Source organism: Acromyrmex echinatior, chromosome 8, assembly GCF_024713525.1.
Source record: "Acromyrmex echinatior isolate Ae372 chromosome 8, ASM2471352v2, whole genome shotgun sequence".
NCBI classification, from domain to species: domain Eukaryota; kingdom Metazoa; phylum Arthropoda; class Insecta; order Hymenoptera; family Formicidae; genus Acromyrmex; species Acromyrmex echinatior.
Genome location: NC_141859.1, coordinates 1,626,123 through 1,648,828, shown reverse-complemented (window position 1 = coordinate 1,648,828; position 22,706 = coordinate 1,626,123). Strand labels below are relative to the sequence as shown.

General features: G+C 31.3%; 2 protein-coding genes across 6 annotated transcripts in view; one reads left to right on the top strand and one right to left on the bottom strand.

Moving 5' to 3' along the window:
• Positions 1-22,706, top strand: part of Nrx-1 (neurexin 1) — a 235,051-nt gene that overhangs the window by 175,391 nt on the left and 36,954 nt on the right. For all 5 annotated transcript variants that reach the window (XM_087408980.1, XM_087408981.1, XM_087408979.1 and 2 more), the window contains 6 exons: positions 2,550-2,741; positions 3,445-3,588; positions 3,814-4,031; positions 7,222-7,330; positions 14,986-15,308; positions 15,520-15,811. In XM_087408980.1, the coding sequence (XP_087265106.1) occupies positions 2,550-2,741; positions 3,445-3,588; positions 3,814-4,031; positions 7,222-7,330; positions 14,986-15,308; positions 15,520-15,811 (1,278 nt within the window). The remainder of the gene's footprint in view (positions 1-2,549; positions 2,742-3,444; positions 3,589-3,813; positions 4,032-7,221; positions 7,331-14,985; positions 15,309-15,519; positions 15,812-22,706) is intronic.
• LOC105150794 (uncharacterized) lies at positions 16,441-22,705 on the bottom strand. Its single transcript, XM_011064120.2, has 3 exons — positions 18,950-22,705; positions 17,583-17,807; positions 16,441-17,072 (listed from the first exon to the last, which is right to left on the bottom strand). The coding sequence occupies exons 1-3, from the start codon at positions 19,216-19,218 to the stop codon at positions 17,066-17,068; spliced, it is 501 nt and encodes a 166-aa protein (XP_011062422.1). The 5' UTR covers positions 19,219-22,705; the 3' UTR covers positions 16,441-17,065.

Below are 22,706 nucleotides of genomic sequence, written 5' to 3'. Positions count from 1 at the left end.
TATCGATAAATTATCGATGCCTATCATAGCTTATTTATGCGTGCAGTAGCAGTTTTTCAAAAAGAGCTATCTCACCATATACATAAAGTGTCTAACCCGGTCCGGCAGATAAGTGTCCTCGAGTGTGTAACTCTGAATTATGAGTGGCTCGGCTCGCTCAGCTCACCGTTTACGTCGGTGGACCGCGGTGTGTCCAGAATTTACTCACCGCACCGCGACTAAGTGATAAAGCACTACGTATGTACAGCCGCAAACACGTGAACGATACCGCAAAAATGATAAAAAGAATTTCATTGAGATAGCAAGGATCCATATATCCTCCCGCAGATAACGGTGACTTAGCTTGCTGAAGATGTTACTGTGTAGTAGATACTTTACTGTCACTGACTTTTTTAAAGAAAAAATTTAATGAACTTGAAAATCAGTGATATCAACAGCAAAATGATATTAACTATATGATATCAACAGCAAGATAGGAAGATCGCTTAAAAAATAAAAACATTAATTAATAAATAATAGAACGAAAAAAAAAACTTTTAGTACACACTTAAATTTATTAATCTATATTCTATATGAACTAAAATATCTTAATTTGTAAATTATTAGAAAGAATCATTATTTTTAATTATTAACTACACAAAAACAATAAGTGTCATATATACAACATTTAGACAGAAAATATTTATTTTAATTTAGCCATAAAATCTCTATAACGAGAAGGCTATCCGATAAATCCGGGACAGCTTGTATATCCACGCATATTTTAAATGCAACAAATATATATATGTGTATGTGCGCATATTTCCGTAATTGAAATAACATCGTATTTAGAAAAAAGCATGCATTATACGACGATGATACATAGTTCACTTTTTCAATTACATGTTTCAATAAAATATCTATCCAACTAAATTGAATAATTAAATTTTTCTGTTCTTGTTACATAAAATGCATATTTTAACATTTTTATAATTTTCTGGTAATGTAAATTTTTACCTGACCCGACTGACTGTCTAGAGCCATTAATTAACAAATAATAAATTATTAACTACATTATATACAGAACAGTGGTATCTACTTTTTTCTCTGAAATTTGCCGAGCGAAGGAGTTATCTGTTTGTTTCTTCTTTCCTGTTAATTCTGTCGCTCATCAGCAACTCTTCTCTACACTCTATCTCTCTATGTTTTCCTCTCAATTTTTTTCATCCAGACTAATGTAGACAATTTATCATTACCTACTACATGTTAAAAATCAAATTCAATAATATATTTTTATATTTAAAAATTTTTATATTTAAAATAATCTTTTGAAACAAATAATTAGAAAATGTTTATGCTATTTTGTAGCAACAGATTAATGTGCCGTAAAGGAATATTATGAAATTACTAGATATATATTAATTAAACACACACGTTCGATAACCTACTTTATTAATTGATTTATTTGCCACGTTTTATTCATTACATAGTAAATTACATTGAATTTTGTTGTTTGAGGAAATTGTTCTGAAACGTAATAAATTTCTCCGTTTTTTTCTATCTCTTTATTTATACATATATTTGTCTATCTCTCTTTCTGTTCTCTCTCACCGAACATTCGTGAGATAAATTTACAACTTTAGTCGGACTGTCACCGTTTTCATCTTACCACGACTAGAGCCTGTCGCGGTTAGCCGAATTACACGGACGGTTAATTCGCCGACAAAACTCTCCTTTGAATCATACCAACGTAGCTTGAAGCAATTCCGTCCTTGCGCCCTTGTAAAACCGCGAGCAAATAACGCGGATCACTGCTGAGCGCAGAAAAAGATCTTTGGCTTTCATGTTCCCTACGAAATAATTTGTTTAACCGCGGTATAAACGAAAACAAAATCTACATTTGCGAACAAGGGGAATATAAAAAAGGATATGTAGGGTATAAATATGTCGGAAATACTAAATTTTAGATTTATTGTTTTCTATTATATCAATATTATTATATATTTTTTCTTAAAGTATGAAAGTTTCAATATATCGAAATATGTTGAAGATAAGTTTTAGATCAATGTCAGAAAATATCGAAAATCCTAATTTATTTGATATTCCAGAAAAGATATTAATTAAACATCGATGTTTGTGTCACAGTGTATACATTTTTGCAATTTATTAAATGCCAGTCTTAATTGATTTATTGTGCACGCTAAATGAACGACATGCTGTATAGATTATTAGATTTTTGATAGATTTTTATTCATTATTTGCACTGTTCCGATGATTATTGAAAATAATTAAAATTTTTTATACAAAGTATATTAGTTAAGTATATTTTTTATACTTAAAACATTTTTTATTTTTTTAATTAGTTTTTCTTAATTATATAGTTTATTGTATACTTTTAAGATTACATCATATCGAATGATGTACAATAATTTACGTACCATTTTAAATATTTAAATAGATACACATTTTTACATATATTAGATATTTAGATAAATTTCCGATTATAATGCATAAAAACTATAATATAGATTTTTTAACATATATTAATAGTGCAACTAATTTAATGATAGGAGATTCCACGCAATTAGACTTGGATGGCTTATTATATATCGGTGGTGTGGGCGCACCTTTTGCGCCTTTAACTGTTCCACCTGTTTTGTGGACGGGCGCCCTTCGACAAGGCTACGTGGGATGCATGAGAGATCTCGTCATTAATGGAAATCCAATAGACATCGCGGGATATGCGCAGCAACAAGATTCGGGTAAGCGAATTGAATTTTAATATTTATTCTTAAGATGATAAGGAAACCATCTCAAAAGATCTTAACCAAAAAAAGAATAACGATTCGTAACTAATTTCGAAAAATAATACGGAATCTACGTAACAGTTATAAAATTATTTTTCTATTTTAGATTTTATTATTTATTACTTATCGATATTTAACTGTAATTACAAATTTATCTATAAATCAACATAACATGTTTATTTGAACAGAAATGTAAGATAGATTTAAAATAACGTAATTAAAGTAACAATCAAACCATAGTTATATTGTTGAAACCAAATATTATTCTGTCCTACAAGAGATAACCATGTTTGTTAACTATTTGTTACTAAAAACATCCTGCGGCGTGCGGTATTACTAATATTTATACAGGGCGAGTGGAGATACGATTTTTTTATTATTGGAAAAAAGTAGATTACAGTACGTCTGGCAGGCGTGATATTTAATTATTATATTTTTTTCCAATTTGTTGATCAAATATACGATCAGTATTTTTAATTATTATAATAATTAAAAAATGCGCTTTTGAAAATGCATAAGAATTTTTCTATTGTTAAAACTTTTAAATAAAAAATAAATTAAAAATTAGATTACAGATATTATTGGCGTACTCTTTTGTTTGCATTAAGTTGATTAATTCTTCAATATAATACTTTACGATTGTGCATATATTTTACAGGTGCAGTAAGACCCGCATGTCACATGCAAGCCCCGCATTGTTCTTCGAATCCGTGTATGCATCGTAGCGTTTGCCTTGAAGGGTGGAATCGATTTCACTGCGATTGCACTAACACATCTTTCACAGGACCTACCTGTGGCAAAGGTGAAAATATACTTAATTGTGGCTTTTTTCAAAGTAGTTCGATGTTTAAAACAAAAAAAAAACAAGCCTCTGACATGCTTCTACAATAAATTATTTAGGTTTAAAACTTAATCATTAAATAATTCCACAAGAGAAAATTTATGTAGCTTAAAGAGAGCTGAATTTTACGCGAGCATGTAATTTATGAGTTTTTAATAAGTAACAAGTTATTATTCCTTATTGTAGATGCGTCAACATTGCATCTGAATGGTACGCAACAAATGACGGCGTTGATGCCAGAGGACTCCAGAACACAGGCGGAAGAAATTGTCGTGCGATTCAAAACGACGAGACCGCGCGGCCTTCTATTAGCGACTAGCTTTGAGAACAGCGCTGATCGCTTGCAGATTTACCTAGAAGAGGGCAAGGCACATATGTTGATTCACATCGGAGACCGAGAAAAGGTAAGATTATTAAATTACTCAACTATATTTGCGAGATAAAAAAAACTTATAGTTCTGAATTCTTATAAATATTTATATTTCCTTAGAAGTGAAACACAATAGACTTTTAAATATCACTAAATACGTAAACTTTAAATACGATTTTGTTTGAATTAATTATTGTTTCTTGTCTTTTCAACAAACTTCTCATTTTATCGACTTATAATTTAATTTCATTATCATTTAACATGATATTAGATCGAAATCTGTTGCCAGATATTTTTGTAAATGTTTTATTGTAAATGTTAACAAATCTTATTACAAATAAGGACGCGTTGTTGAAAAGATAAGATATTGGATTTATCTATCTCGGACAAATTCGATCCACTTAACGTCGACGTGCATCCGCTTAGAAGTTAAAGGGCCTCGCGTGGTCCATGAGGATTTACATTCCCGAAGCATCTCCGATGTTGAGCGTCGTCCCGATATAGTTGACGTAGATCGTTCTCTCGTTGCGAACGACGTCATGACGTTAACTTAATACGTCACCCGCAGCAACATCCGCCAAGTAAACGGCTGGCGGCTCTCATCTCCATGTAACGGAATATTCTTTTTGACGGAAATGTTGGACGCGTAAAACGTATTCTCGGCAATTGCTCCCGAAGTATAAGATGATGCGCAATGATTTTCACGCTTTGCTGCATTAACTCTCTTTTAGCAATATGATAGAAAAGATTTTATAACTAAATACAATATATTAGCTACTTAATATTCAGGAACTTTTTACATTTTTTTTAAATAATGCTATTCTAAGATAGGAAAGATTGAGAAGACACAAAAATTTAAAATAAAATTAAATGAAGTAAAGTATTCAAGTATTTTTAATAACTGTCATGTTGAGTGCATAGCAATTCCAAAAAAAAAAAATCTTTTTTATTATTATAAAATATCTTATTTCAGACATAATTAATGAATCTTCGTTAAATTTTTAAGAATTGGCAAGAGTATTATCTCAAGGTCGCGAGGAGCGCTTCTGTGCTGCTCCATCGATCGTTTTCCCGGGAGCCAAATGCATTTCTGAATGCATCCTGCAACCTCTCGTTCACGCAATCTCCAACACTCCATTCCTCCCTTGTACCGCATATATGTGAAAATACATAAGCAATTCTGCAATCGCGACGCTTCCGGTCGAATGAACAGTAAATCGGCCGATTCGATTTCGCAGCTATTTTATTAGATGATGCATAAATGTACAATTTACTTTTTGTCTCTTTTTCTTTTCTTTTCTTATATTGACCTTTACAAATACATATAATTCTCAAAATATTATATTCTGAAATATTACATCTTATGTTCACTAATTGATATATTTAACAATAACAGAATATGGAAAAAATAATTGGATGCAGGTTTATATTTTATTTAATTATAATTTAAATATACACATATTATATACGATTAATATAACACAAATTGTTCTCGCATTGATATCTCATTAAATTTCTAATTTGATAAAATTATATATCCAATATAATTCCGAATTATGAATCGTCTAAGCTAAGCGTTGAGGAGAATTAGTTGGGAAGCAATTGACCCAACTATGGCATTATTATTGTGGATATTAATAGATGTTACGTTAATCTGGGATTAACAATCTTGGGTCCAAGTCATTTGGAACTCTCGTATCGCGCGTGAATGAGGAGCCAACGTGCAGATCTACAAGTACACGCGTATAAGCACGAACGTACAAGACGTAGTAATTTACGGTAATGTTTCAATCTCTGTACCTACACGGACTCGTTAATTGGACGGAATAATTGATACGATAATGCGACGCTCGACGATTAGTCTACGGAAAACCAGATTTCCACGAAGTTCCTGGGAAGTTGGAGAACGTTTCAACGAAGATTTCTATCGCGGTAGCTTCGAACCGCGAGCTTTTCTCGACCGCGAGATTATCTGCGATTTTCGATAAATTATTAATTCTTTTATTGGCGAGAGTACTGTATAAATGATAATGATAAAGTAGGTACTTCATTAATAGAGATATTATACTGTTACTTTTATTACAAAAAAATTATTACATTTATTCAATTATTCTATTTTTCCATTCTATTATTTCAATTTTAATTACTTTATTCGACTATGCCTATTTAATCTGCGTTGAAAAATGAATAAAAAAACTATAGGCACATGTTCGTGTTCCAGTTATTAAAGCAGTTATTTAGTAACATAGTTGTTTTTAATAACATTATACATAAATTTAAAAAATATACATAAAATGTACTCTGATGAAATCTTTTCTCAGTAATTTCATATAATTTTAAAAGCTATATAACGTAAACTATATAACATATATTACAATGTTCTACGTCACATAAAGTTAAATTTTCCTCTTAATGCAGAACTTGATTTTGATTTAAATAAAACTAAAAAAGTTTCGGAAAGAATAGCTCCATAAAAATACAATCCAGTTTATCAGGACAATTTATCATGTAATGCACATTTCGTTTTTACTCACAAAGATTCTAACGAAAGTTAAAATTAATTTCTTCTGAATGGAAATTTGATAGTAAACTATTTTTAAATTTCTAGTACGTATTAAATACAGAGCATATATTTTTAGCGATTGACACGAATTGAACGATGAATTAGTACTTGTGATAATAATAATTTTCAACGGCAATAGCGGCGATGCATAGATGACATTAGATGACAAACGTGCGTCAGGTGTCACACAACGCATGATATCGTATATTGCAATGGGGACTGTGCCAGATAGTGACGAGTTGCTTGGATTTATGAGACTTGGTCGAATGGCGGGCATCTCATAGAGGTGGTTTATCGATAGCGTTAAACCTATTGCTACATGATGCTGCAAAAATGCAATAAAAATTGGAAATTTCGCATATATATATATATATATATATATACATATCAATCGACTTTGTTTTAATAAATTCTTAAAAAGTAAATAAAAAAAAACAAAAGAAAAAAAGAAGAATTATTTTATAATATAAATATTATAATTATTAAATTTTCTTTATAAAAATCTATAATTATGTACCTTAAACATTTTCTTATAAAATCGGTAAAATATAGTGTAATAAGTTACTTATGTTTAAAAAAGAAAAAAAAAAAAAGAGTGGAAGAAAATTTTTTATGAATTAAAGGATGCGATTAAGATTTAACAGATATTATTTTATTTCAGTTATTGACAACTGGGCAAGGTCTTAATGATGACTTGTGGCATACATTAAAATTCTCCAGACGATTCAATTTGCTCAAATTCCAGATCGACGATGATACAGCAATACGAGGTATGTATATCTGCAATGGTAACGCTATATACAATAGCGACTGAAATATATATTCCATAGAAATATATACGTTATTAAAGCCAACAAATTACATCATTGTATACACAATGCGTATTTTCGTAGAACGAGATTTCAAAACTCATAAAGCGGTTTATTGATGCGAAACGTGCGTTTTGTGTAGAGTGTTAAAATCATGGTAATATCGAGAAATGAATGATTTTGTGCAAGATAAATTGAAAATGTAAAATAAATTTCTTTCACATGAGGCTTTATTTACGTACAACTGCAAAATTAATGACATCTGCCCCGTTCTATTTAAATTAATTTTAGTCTTGAATAAACGTTGATATTTTTATATTAAAAAAACTTGCTACAAATCATCGAATATATTATTGGACGTATTTTCGACAGAATATGCATTTAATTTTTTGCATTTGTGCATCAATATTCTAAAATCTTCAAATCAAATTGAACCAATGCAAACACGTTCTGTATAGTTTCATTGCTGAAATTAATTTATGAGATAGTAGAATTTAAAATGTGACAAAGTGTTAGAAATTGGAAGAAAAGTCGATTAATTTAGACACGAACTACATTATTACGGAAACAGGACGCTGTGCAAAGTGCAGCAAATTGTATGTCGGTACCAGATGCAAACAGTTGATTGGTTTCGTGCTGCTGCAATGCAAGTGGCGTCTCTGATCGTAAGGTGTGAGAAATAGCGAGATGAAAAAGACGATTCTATTTCAGAATATTGACGAAAAAAAGAAAAACAACAAGAAATAGAAAGTACCAAAAGTACATCAATTTCCATGCATGAACAATATTTCTACATTAGGTATTAAGTTGAAACAAAAACTTGAAGTTTTAATTTTTTATTCATTATTGATTGTTAATTAACTTTTTATTTTTGTTGCAAATGATATTTTAAGATATATGATTTATATAAATTAATAAACATAAAGAACAATAATTAATTGTTTTTTTAATTTAACATTATTTAAGATAGAATTTCATAAAATAATTGTTGGTGCGAGAATAATAAGTCTATTTAATTGATGTTCTTACATGTTTACTCTAAATACAGATGATAGTAGCTTTGCTTTTATAGTAATCAATAGATCGTTTTCTCTTTTCTACTAAAGCTTTTACACGCGGTTTAAAGTCGTCTCGTAATTAAACCTGAATTCGTAATGAGTGTAAAAGCGAATTATGCTTCAGGAAAATTAGAATTTCCATATTAGCTTTCCATGATATTATGATAGTTTAAAATACATTTCTCAATTTGGCGACAATAAATTGTAAGCGTAAAATGTGTGAAACTAGTGATTATTTGTACAAAAAATATCAAAGAATTCGTTTATTCTTTAAGCAAAAGTATTTACTTTTACAATTGTGATTACAGCAAATACGATAAAGATAAAAAAACTTTTATTGTAGAGCTATTGATATGCTATCAGGATAGCGTAATGGGTTTTGCTTTAAAATACAACACAAATGGTCGTTTTATTATCAAAATCAAAAGGCTATTCATTCGAGATTGCTCTCTTATGCTTCATGCTTTTATTTTACTTCCATTTTTTACTTTATGCTTTTACCATGCAGGATATGCTTTCTCTCTTTATCTTTCTCTTTTTCTCTTGTATCATGCTTTTACTTCAAAATAATTACTTCCTCTCCCATCTTTCGCAAAGTGCATTTGCTTTACTTTTTTTCCACATTGCAGTAAAAAAGAAAATCTGCGTATATAAATCACTGTTTTAGACATTTAAAAATTCGATGCTTTAAGTATTTCAAGTTTTTTAATTAGATTTTGGGATCGTAAAGAAGCATTATTTTAAACCCGATTAACATTATTAAGTTTACGCAGTTCTAAATCATAAGTTAAAACTGAATCTTAATAAGCAACAAAAAGAGCGGTTCTTTGAAAATGAATCTCTCTTTTCTGTCTTGTGAATTACAGTCTTCTCGTTTTTAGTCATAGCTCAAAGATTGAAATTATCTTCATAAAAGAAAAATTAATTCAAAATTGATTAATAAACGTGCAATGAAGATAATGCACTTAACATGATAATCTTGTATAAATTAATTTTACATTGACATAGCAAGTTATCAAAAGAAGATTATTATACAGGAATTATACGTAAGGTTATTATACGCGGAATAATTTCTTTTCTTCAATAAATCTTATGGCGCATTGCAAGTTTCGAAGGAGGGGAGTTTCCCTGTCATGACATTTCGAAGCAGAGGTACTTTGCACGTCGCATCGATTGCACCAGCTCGAAGGATCCTTATGCATCGTATATGCATGCGCACGTTCGAACTTCCAATCGCAAGGCGAACCCACGCAAGGGAGCAATATCATATTTCGAAATCCTTATTTAGCATAAATATGTGGCGGAATCTCCGTGGCGGAAGTCGCGAGGCCAGAAAAAAGTACGCAAAGAAATACATAAAGAGAACGCACGTGGAAATACGAAAGCTAAAATCGACAGATATGTGGGAGGAATCGCGTTCAATACAGCTCAGAATACGTTGTTCTCGTAGGTATGATTAATCGCAATAATACGTTTAATTGACAATATTATTATATAAAAAAGGATTAAAAGAAAAGGAAAAATTATTGATACAAATTTCAGTATGTTATTCAGAATAGATATACAGTTGCAAATTTGTGTTAAATTTAACACATTTCAAGTATCCCAAATAGTCTACACAAATTTTTGTATTAATAATAGCTGAACATGTTAGAAAATATTTTATAAGAAATAATATGATTTTTCAGTATTTCTTTCCATTACTTTCTTCAATATTTATCAATAGCTCGGAACAATTCTTAATCTTTAACATCATGTTTACAGACTTAAAAATCTTTGAAAAATTCTGTTTCACTACGACGTCAAAAATCTTATTAGACTCTCTCTGGCAGATTCTCTTATATCTTTAGTCACCTCTGCAGCAGACTCTCTCTTAGAAAAATAAAAAATTACAACAAAAAGTGGAAAGATAAGCACACATGGAAAAATAAGCAAACAACGATAGACGCAAATGTCGAACTTAATTATTTTATGGCAAAGTTACGGCGTCCTCAAAATTGGGAAATAAAAATATTTGACTGGAATCGAGTACACGTACACGTCTGTATACTCGACGGAAAAGCATGAAGTACTAGGAGAGAGGATAACGATGGGGAGGAAACGCAGAGAGAGAAAGAGGGTAGGATTAACTGCATCGTACGACCAAATTGCCCCGAGCGTATAAATACAGGTGTACACGAAGCGAGGGTGGAGTCGCCATGGAGAATTCCCGTCCGATAATCAATTTCCACATCGAGATTTATCAGTCGGTGGATTCACCGCGGCGGGATCATTCGGTCTACCAAAGATTTATGCGAGGACCGTACGACGCGGCCGTGGCCTCGCGTAGAAACGACGCTATCGCGCGGAAAATAATTTTCTGCCTTCTCTCGATCATCACCCACGCTCGTTATTAGTGTTGTTATTTGTCGGACCGACGAGTCGCGAAAATTGGCACGGCGATCATTTCAGAGTTAAATCGTCCTGTCGTTTTCGGCTATCGCTGTTGGCGATGATCGAATGAGTCATTGGGTGTGACAGTTTTATAAATCTTTCGCTTGTTTTGGGAAAATGTAGAGAGACTCGCGCAAATTATTAACATCAAGTCCTCTTTATTATAAAGAATAGCTCTCTTGTAGCTCTAAATATTACAATAGTAGTACTTCATTTGTCTCAAAAGTAAGAAATTTTAAAGCAAAAAAAAAGTGTTTAGTTTTAATAATTTGCAATAAATCGACATGTTTTGGACTAGTATTTTACGTACTTTTTATGTTTAAAATTGGCACAGACATTTTTTTTCGTACATGCAAGTTCTAATTATATAAATGTAAGTCTCGTAAGTATTTTTTATTTTGAAAATAATTTTTACGTGTATAGAATATTTTCGAATAGTTCATCAAGCTACGAGACGAATAATTGCGTCAGTTTGGCTGCTCCATGAATTTGAATAATTAATGAAAATCGCCGAGAAAGTTTCGCAAGATCGATGAGCAGGCACACGAAATTAAAAATTTCTTGAGCAATTTTTCACGCAAGTTTCGAGACCTCTCTCATCGCACTCGCATAAGTTGTGCAAATGGGACAAATAGCGAATTAGAAACTACTGGTTTGTTGCAAAATAGTAGTTTCCTGAAACTAAGAACTTGGAACATACGTTATAGCTATCTGACACTTTAGACTTTGTCGATATAGCCAATATTACAAAACTTAGAAAGATTGATGTCATTCTAGCAAAACGAAACAGAGAAAAATATTTAATGCACAGATTTGTCAAATATACATTTTGTATTTTTACATACATATAAAACTTACATATATTTATACTTTTTTTAAAGTAAAATTTGCATGCTTTTTTTTAAATAATTTACTTGTCCGTATTTATAAAAATTTAACGTTGATTATTAGGTTATTTAATAATTATATGAGTACTCAATTACAGTTATAGTACATCTTGAGTATCTCAATTTTGAATGAAACATAAAAAACTAATAAATGATTTATTTAATAATAAAAATTATTTAAGAAAATCACCGACATTACATTTTTCTGTTGCGCGACATTTATATGTAGATTTTATAATTTCATTGCACAATCATTCTGAACGAATTAATGTGTGTAATTATAATAAATAATTAATTATACAATCTCCCGCATATGCAAATAAGAGTACGTAATTAATATAACACAAATAATTATGAGTTAATGAGTAGCCTCCTTTGTATGCTTAATCAATTTCAAGAAACAATTAAAAAAACTATTTATAATTCTTTTTTATATTATATCTTCAATTTTGATAGAGCTTAAAACTTCATCTTTTCTGGTTACACTTCTTCTATCGGTTAAATTACAAGTTTCCCGCGGGTGCTCTCAACTCTCCTGCAATCACAAATTCAAAATGCATCGCGCATTGCGTTCGCTTTTGCATTCTGTCGGCGACTCTTCGAATCGAGACACTCTTATGAATGTTAATCGAAGATTTTTCCAAGGCTGCGGTCGTTATTGCACTCGATCGGTGTGTCAAACGTGAGAAATATATTAGTGGATGAAAATTTCGTTTATAAATGACAAAGATATTTTTAGTGACGAGACTGAAAAATGTATCAACTAATATATAAGCGAGCCATATGAAGTCATCATCTCAGGGGCAATCGAGCGATAAAATACAATGAATAAGATATAAAGCATATTTATTTTAAGATAGAAGGACGAAAAGACATTTTATGGGTGAAGAAGACTGTTTAGAATCTTTTGAAAAATACAATACCTCTTAAACTTGTTATTTTTATAATGAATCACGAAAGTGAAGTTTTGTGTAAAAAAGTTTCATTCTATTTCTACGCTTTTGGATTTATTTTGTGCAAGTAAGCTTATACACTAAGAAAGATTTCTTGAAAATAAACCAGTAAGATTCTAATCGTATCAATCAGAACTTTGAGCATCATAATTGGACATCCAGTTATCTAGAATTATAATAAGATATAAGATATAACCAGATAATTCTGATTCGTCCATTTTCAACTAGAAATTTTTCTTAGTGTATGATCGATAAGAAAAGCACGCGTTTTCTTCTCCAAGGCAAAGAATTCTCTCGGCTCGCGGCCGCGCGTGAGAACGTCCATTTTTCTCTGTTTACGCCGATTCGCCGACCGTATTATTTACGAGCGGTAGATACGAGTCAGTGCCATCGATTTTCCGACATCCAGCGGACGGATTACAAATCGTGGGCATGCAAATGCGCTTTTTATCGTGCCGACTCCTCGAAATGCTCTTCACGCCGCCGCCGGCTGCGCAACGAGAAAAGTGCATCCGGAATCGGTGATACCGAGGGAGGAGGTCGACGTCTGCCGGGGCATTCGTGGCACTCCGTCGCAAAAGCGTCGCTTCAAGTATAAAGTAAATTATATCCCCGCGCGATTCCATCAACGGTAAACCACTTCGCAGAAATTCCCTCAGGACTCTCTCGTCGCGCACAAATTCCGCGGTTAGCGGAACGAGGGACACGCTACGGATGAGCAAACAATATCGATATATCGGAGATCTTAATACGATCCTCTCTCGATAATCAACCATTTTTAATATCGATATCATATCCGTTTGACAGCGTCGTTATAATGTCTCTGCCAATATTGCTACTGTCATATTGGCGAGCCATTTAAGATCGTCGTGCTCAAATTGACGTGAAGACTCTATACAGTTTGGAGGATTGTCACAATCAGTTCTATTGCAAATATCACGTAATTTGTACATTACGTATGTATTATATTATATAATTTATGTGAAAATAATATAAGATAATCAAAGCAATTAGCGACATTTCCATAGGAACGGGACGCTGATTCAATCGAGCACATCTCGTATCTTATTAATATCGATAATATGAACAGCACGTGATTGGCTTACCAATCAGTCTGGCCCCAATCGGCCCCTGCAAAACAACTCCGCCGCAGTGGCCACCGTGAAACAGCCACCCTCGCAAAGCTGTCTCTCGGATCACCCTATTAAACTGACGGCGAGTGCCGGCAATATTGAGTTAGGTGGCAATAGCCTAAATTGCAGCAGCTCTGCACGGCCTTTACTTCAGCGCAATCGATCGCGCTGGGACGATAATTGCTGCACAGCGAAACACATGCGGTTCCCGTCTTAGCCTGGCGTTGTTCAATAGTTCAGTTTAAATGCTAAAGTTTCGTGCATTCACGAACCTTTGAAAATTTTACCCAGTGATCAAATCTCTTCTTCATCCATCTTTTCACTAGACACTGACATACACGATACTTTCGCAAACACTCGAGTATGCAGGTATACTCTAAGTAAAATATATTATAGGGTGGCACAAAAAAGTTTGGCCATAAAGTTATATGTTTATGAAATCATTAGTAACGTATATTTGCGAAAAAAAATTCTAAAATGTCAGTTATACTGTATTAAATATCGAAGATAATAATTAACATTCAAAATGTTCATCTTTAGCTTTGAAGTAAGTTTTAAAGCGCTTTAGAAATGCATCAGTGATAGCTATGCATCTTTTTATGAATAAATTCTTTCAGACAAGCAATAAAGAGATCTTTAGGTCACTAATCGATGAAAATCTTTTGATTCTTTTAATATTTGAAGTCTTTTTCGTATCTAATAAGGCGTAATTAATTCCAGAGTTTGTTTCTTTAAATTTACGTTACAATAAAACTCAATTAAAATGACGACAAATAACGTCAATTTGTTAGCCAGATAATTTGATGAACGCACAAAATTTTCTAACTAAATGTTTTATCACCTTGTATACATCAAATAAAAAAATTTTTAATTAAAAATTATATAAATTGTAAATAGCTAAATCTATAACATATAACGTGTTTTTCATTTGATTTAATATTTTAAAACGCAGTAATGAAAGAACTAAGTTTGATACGATATACATATAATTTTTGTATTATTAATTAATATAGTTTTTAACATTAAATTATTTTCATTGAAGACGAAGATAAGCAATAAGATCGTAAATATTTTCCAAATTTTGGTATTTTCTATTTAAACTTAATTCGCGTTTCAATTTAATGACGAATGGCTGTTTGTATGCAAATGTAGCGGAAGCGCAGCTGGGAAAGCAGGGCATCTTGGAATTTCGAACGCTCCACGTAGGCGGATATCTTCACGCAGGCGAGGACATACCACATTTCGTGGGCCAGCTGCAACAGATCTGGTTCAACGGATATCCATACCTGGAGATTGCGCGCAGCGCTGGAAGCCATCAAACCTCACATCAGGGTGTCGCGCCTATTATTCGAGTCACCGGCAAGTTTGGGAAAAGAAATCATCCGGTTCACCATCCGGTCACCTTCACCTCCAAGCACACTTTCGTAGGACTTCCGGTACTCAAAGCGTACTTGGAGACCAACATTTATTTCCAGGTGAAAATTAATATTTTCATTCACGTGTCATAGATATTATATGACAAGCTTTCGGTAAAAAAAAAATCCATTTTATCCGCGATGTCCATTTTATCATGTCTATTTTATCATAAAGATTTTATCATCAATCGTAAAAAGAATATAATCAATCAATCTCCACAGAGAGAAAGAGGGAGAACTCATCGCCTTACACTTGTAAATTACTTTTCAGTTCAAAACGCGCGAAGCGAACGGCTTGATCCTTTATAATGCCGGAAGAGAGCATGATTTCATTGCGGTCGAGCTGGTAAACGGACACGTACACTACGTGTTTGACCTAGGCGACGGAGCTGTCAGGGTCAGGGACACTTCAAAATCCAAGTTGAACGATGGCAAATGGCATGCCGTCAGTATTGGCAGACCTGCTGCAAAGAGGCACACACTCTCTGTGGACGATCACGTGACCGCTGTCAACAGCCAAGGTAGCAACGAGAATCTTGATCTCGATGGCATTTTGTATATAGGTAAGTGGAGAAGGGAGGAATAATATATAATTCAACTATACGATTTAAATATTTTTTTATTTTACTATAAAAAAAGATTTTTTATTAACAATACTAAATTAATTTAACAATGAACGTTGCACAAAAAGTATAATTGGTCGTTAATAATTGAAAGCTTAATATAATCTGGATAATTCTAAAAAATTTTTTTAAAATATTTTTTAATATTAATTTATTTTTTTATATAACGTCTCATGATTTTATATAATGTCTCATGATTTTATATAATGTTTATGATAATCTGAATGCCGCGTTTCCTTTATGTAATCCACCCGTTATATAACGCGCGGCAATACAATTAATCAGGATTCTATTCGACAATTTCATTCGAGAGATATTACTACAATAAAATAACAGCGTGTACGCGATATTAATTTAATTTAATTAGTCAGTCGTGATTTACATCTGCAATCCGTTTATTGTATAAGTTAAATATGTCATTTATGTATTGGTTTCTTAATTAGTTTAATGAATTATATTATAATTACATTCTCCTCATTCAGCTTACCACGTTTGTCACAAAATCTGTTTGATGAGACTATACTGACAAATACATGATTCTTAAATTCTTTAATCTAAACATGCTTAAGTTATTTCTTTTTTGTTTTATTGAGCAAAAATATTTCTACACATGTAAAAATATCTTTATGATTCAGTTCTCGCGTTTTGAAAAATATTAATACAAAATATTAATACAAAAATATAATACAATAATTTATAAGTTTCAAAAATATTGACCGTCTTGCTGAATATGTAGAATTTATATCATAGATTAAAAGTTAGATACATGCTATTACGTAATGTTATTACGTTTGTCTGTTTTTGATTTATGCATAACTTTTATAATTATTATACCAAATATAAGATTGTCGTATTAATTTGATAAAATCATATTCTGTTGTTTATCACGTATTATATAAAATTTGTTTTTAATTTGACAATTTATATGAAACTTATTTTTATAACTAATATATCAAATATAAAAATATGTCAAATATAAGATTGCTATATCGATTAGATAAAATCATATTTGGATATATTAAAACGCGCTAAAAAGATACACAAATTTAATATAGCATTTTATTAATTTAAAGTAAATTGCACATCATCTTAATTTAAAGTATGTCCTCAATATTTCACAATAAATATCTGGAGAGCTTTAATTATTTAATTGTTTCCTTATTTGTCTTCCATCTTTCTGTCTTTCTATGATTTTTACGTTCTATAACAAAAAGTAAAAATCGATTATTAAACTCCTGTATAAATATGTACTGAATGATGTGTATTAGGAATTTGATGATTATATCTCACAAATTAATAGTAATTTAATAATTGCCATATAAAGTAATCTAAAATTTTCAACATAATATTAATATTACAATTAATCAATTTATAGTTAACTTTTTCTTAAACAAAATACAAAATTCTAACAGTTTTAACATTAGAAACATATGTCGCAAACTGAACTTTTAGAAAACAATGAATAACAGAATATTTATATAATTTAATAAAACAATATTTTTTCAAAATATTTAGTGTCAAGACAAGAAAACATGCTTTAATTTTTTCTATGGTTATAAAATTCTGATTCATTCATCGTTAAAATTTAAATTGCAGAATTTCTAGAATGATTCGTTCGAATATTACGTATTTCAATTATATATTTTTTATCGAGAAGGTTATTAGATTTTTTGTAATTAAGGATTATCCTAAAAAGAAAGAGGTAACTCACATGACAATTCTACAACGTCCTCTACTATCTTTTCTTTGTCCTTCGGGACAGTATGTAGGTACTGTAATAATATTCCTTGATCCAATCTGTGGGATAAATCTATCAGGCATCACGATATTATCCTGAACACTATTCTCTTGCTCCTTTTCTCCTGCTTCCATATCGCCGTTTTCAATTCGCGGGATTTTCTCCTCATTTGTCGCCGATGTCGTCTTTGTTGCGCCACTAATCGATTTACGATTGTGTAAGATTATTCGCATTAACGATGTTATTGTAGTATTAATAACGTTTGGATGTGCATTCGCCGTCGTTAATGTCTTTCAGTTTTGGCTTTATTGCATTTTCGGATCGAATACGTCGTTCTTATGCATTATTGAGTAATACATTTGAAATTATATTCTTATTATTTCATATTCTATAATTTATTTATTTTTTAACCATTTATTTTAATTTTTCTTATATGTATCAGACACTAGAAGATATTGATTCAATAATCATCAAAAATATAGATCTGGATATATCAAACAATCTAAAAATGCCTTCGTCTCGTTCAGGTTGCAACTTATTTTGTATATCAGACACGATGCACTTTTTCGGAAAATCTATATGAAAAGAACAGTTTCCCTCAAGTATCTAAAAATTTAGCTTGATATAGATGTGATATGCAATTTTTAAACTAATATTTTTTTCACTTTACTTTGATTATAAATACAAATATAATGCACACACATCTTATTTAATTATTTTGAATTCTTTTAACTTTCTACATTATTTTTGCTTCCATCTGTTACCATGTTCAAGGCTTCTCTTTTTTTATAATTTGAATGCGGAGTAAAAATTAAATATAAATTGAAGCTTTAATAAAAAAATTTTTTTCTTTATCCATCCTATGTCAGTTATTGGATGAATTGATTGATCTCGAAAAGACATTTATTTGTAAATTTGGAAAGAGGCAAGAAGGTTTGAAATTTGATTCGGACTGAAATTATATAAACTGTTAATAACAGTTCTGAAAATAATTTTGTTCGAATCATCAAAATGACTATGTAGGACGCTCAAGCTGATTGCTAGATTATTAAAATTTTTTGCAGCGTTGTCATCAAGCTTAATCGGTCTACAAAATTATATTATCTATTTTGATAGTCCAACAAAATTATTTTTAAATCTAGTTAAACTTCAGCAAAATTGTACTTTCCGTGTAACAAAACTGTTCTTTCCGTGTATAATAAACCTATAATAAACTCTGAGAGATCATCATGATTATTTCATCGTTTGTATTAAAATAAGACGTTAATCTAAAAGCTAATTTGTTCCGACCCGAACGAACATGTCTTTAAATATATTTTTTGTCACATTTACATACGTACTGATAATCTTTTCCTGAATACTTGTATTCATTGGCAAACATCCAGTTTTCGTCCGGCGAGACGTAACCCTTCATCAATCGAATCTCGATTTGCGGGGCTTTGAACTTCGGATGTACTGTCCTCCATTTGTCCGGAATATGTTCCGGACTCCTCGCTGATTCCGGCGAAAATCGTACAATGTACAATCTTTGCGGCTGGATGATCGACGTCGTTGAGAAGCGAACAATCGAGATTAGCAGAATGCGAATGGCGAGCTCGCGAAGAGACATAACGGTCAATAATTTATGAAATAAAAGTTATTGAATTTCCGCGTCGATTTAATATATCTCATGACGTATTGAAGCTACTATGGTAACGTGATTAGCGAGTTCGAGATTCGACGAATTATACTGATTCAAGAGAATGATAACACCGCTATTATCTTCTTATCGCGCGTCAAAATAATTTCCATCGATTCTCGCAATGACGTCTAGCTTTTTTAGCTTGATTATTGATTACACCGAAGGTCAATTAACGAATTCAAGCGCTTTATGAATTCATGCACTTTCGATGATGATGAGTAGACGACTGCTTGAAGCACGCAAATGATCGACCCCGTGATTCTAACTAACTCAGCGAGCCGCACATCCGTCATTCGACCGCAACGCAGCCGCAATGTAAGAAATTCGTGAGTGAGCGATTTACCGGTTATTATGATTAATACGATTTAATCATGGCTTGCCAAATATATCAGACATGATAACGATACAGCTGGCTGATAAGAGCGCGACCGCGCCAGTCTTATTCGTAAAAACATAAAAAGTATGCTTGGATCGAATTAATCCAATGATTAATATAATAATTTTTTTTAATTTGCTTTTACATTTTTTAAATCTTTTTTATACAGGCTCGTTTTTTAATTAAAAAAGGCAATAATTATACAAAGAGTACGTAAAAAAGTTAATATGATAAAAGTGAAAAATACAGGATGGAGCTCTTACATAAGATTTTATTTTCGAGAAGCTCGGACAACTTCAATTTTACTTAGAATTAATCATCTTAATAGGGAAAAAAAAATATACTATATTAAAAGATATATTAATATACTAATAAATTATAATCGAAATTACCTGAAGAAAGAAGTGGAAAATAACAAATATTTGTAAAATCATATTGTTTTGACATTGTTTTTATTTTTTTTATAATATAACTGCAAAATATATGAACTCCAAAATGTTATGAATACATACCATTTCAAGCAGTCGTATATTGTCGTATTTGATATGTCATATTTGATAAGGTAACTTTATTCTAGGCAATTATTTACAATGGGCATGCTTTTGATAATCTTTGCCTTGACATACATATGTTATAGAGATGTAAATGATGATTGAAACCCTTTTGGTTTGAGGAATATACTTACGTAAATCCTTACGAAAATTCAATTTAATACTAAAAATTATTTATTTCGAATTATTTATTTTATATTAAAAACTAAACTAAACAACAGTGTTTTTAATATTGAAAATAAGTAATTAATCATTACTTTCCAGTATTAAATTCTTATAAGGAAATGCTAAAAATTTTATTTCTTTTTATAATTTTCTTCATATCACTTCCTCTCTCCGTCACTACGACATGTTTTGCCAATCAATCGTATCGGTAACTTATCTCTATTTATTTTAAGATGCCGATTATCGACGCAAATTCATAAATTACTGAGTAAATAAATTACTTGTCGTCTTTAATACTTGCTTTGACTGTATAATTGCTATTTTATTGTAAATTTTTGAGCATCGATAAAAAAAACTAATCGATTATTTTATTAATTATTTAGAGAAACGTAATTTGAAGTAATTTGATTATAATGCAATTTCTGTGTAACATTAACGTATCATTCCGATCGTTTAGATTTTCATATGACACGATGTAGGAATTATTTATCATTTGAACTTTTTGCTTTCCTGATACAATTCCATAGTTAATTTGAAGGCTACAGAGAAAGAGAGGGATGTCACGCGATGATTATTATCGCGTTGTGTAAGTACATAACTTTTCAAACAATAAATAACGTAAGTAATTTATGTGAGGAAGTTGATTTTACCTTCGTAATAATTATCTATGGAACTATTTTATTATTTAGATGAATCAGCTCAAAAAATTCACAAGTGGGCCACAGGTTGCGTATCATTGATTTAGATATCTTTTTCTGTTACGTGATGTATTTGCGAGAAACAATGTCTGACTACGAAAAAGCTTACGATTTCTTGACGGTAGATAATATGGTTTGATTTTTTCAAAACAAATTATGATTTTATATGAATAATATCGACTGATAAGGAAACATTTATAATGCAGATATTTTTGCATTTCTAATTCATAGCATAGATAGGATAAATCTGTATATGTCTGGACTAATGATCCGAAATTCAGTTACGGTATCAGTGTAGCGCGCTATGAATTACCATTAATTAGATCCATATCATACCGTTCTCGTTGCTTAATTCATTAATAAATCTATCGATCACCGTCGGGTTGGCATAAATTGGCAAATCAGTCATCAATTATTCTTCAATAGTGATTGCCAAATCGCAATCACATGTCATGAGATCAGTTCAACGCAAAAATTACGGCCAAAATTTCACTCTGATTGAATTTAATTATCAAGTTTATATTGTATCGAGGTATCTCTAATAGCTTTTACATAATGCGATAGTCAGTTAAAAATTTAATTCTAAATATAATCACGATAATGAAGACTTTTTTCAATTGAAATTTGTCTCACTGCATGTCAACATGTTTTTATTCAAACGTCCATTACTTCTTCCTCATTGGTTCTTTATCTTATTATATTATTTAGTTAAAAGTTTATTATTTAGATTTATTGTTTAAAATTTATTGTATTTTTACATATTACAATATAGAGAGGAAAAGAATGTTGTGGCATTTTGTTTTATCCGTAAAATCCCTCTTTAATACATATATTTTGGATGAGATACTTTCACACTGCATACAAGCTGATTGGTCAGGCGATTGCGTTTCGAAGTTACTATCCACGCGGTCATACGGAGTATAATGTGTGACCGTCGAAATAATTTTCGACTGGCGGCGATCCCGCAGGATTTATGGCGGCGGGATCGACCGGACGTGTGGTCGTCTCGGTTCGTCGAACACTCGCGATATCCGCGATTGCCGAGAGGCCTGCGGATATCGCAAGGCTGCGAGAGTTTGCGAGAGAGATGATTTTGATTTAACTATCGAATTTCGGTTTCGATATTTTATGTCAAGCGCGACATCCCGTCTGCATTTTGGCAATTTCATCTTGCGACAAGCTTTATGTTGCGACTCGCGATGCAAACGAATGTGTAAACATTTTAAATATCCGCTTTATTGTGATTTTTAATAATTAAAGGATGATACTATTTTTAAAAATGTCAAAGTAAACGTCAATCACAATATTTATACTAATATATTTAACCCTACTGATCTATTTGGGTTTATTTGACCCAAAAGTAATTAATTTTCTTATTAATATTTTACTTAAAAAATTTGTTCCTCTAATATTTGTTCACTTCGTCTGTTAATACAAGATCTTTTTCTCATAAATTTTTTTATATTTTTTAAGGTTTTTTTAGTCGCATAAAAATCGAAACTATATGAGATCATTTAATAAATTTGAACAGAGCAACTGAATTAATAAAGGAAAAAAAAAGTGAGAGAGGATTGTTTTTTAAAAAGTCAAACAAGTTACGTAAGAGAGATTTGACGTCTCATTTAT

Coding starts and splice junctions, on each gene's coding strand:
- LOC105150794 (XM_011064120.2), bottom strand. CDS start 19,218: ATGTCTCTTCGCGAGCTCGCCATTCGCATTCTGCTAATCTCGATTGTT. Junction 17,808..18,949: donor TATTCAGGAAAAGATTATCA/GTACGTATGTAA, acceptor TAAATCGATTAG/TGGCGCAACAAAGACGACAT.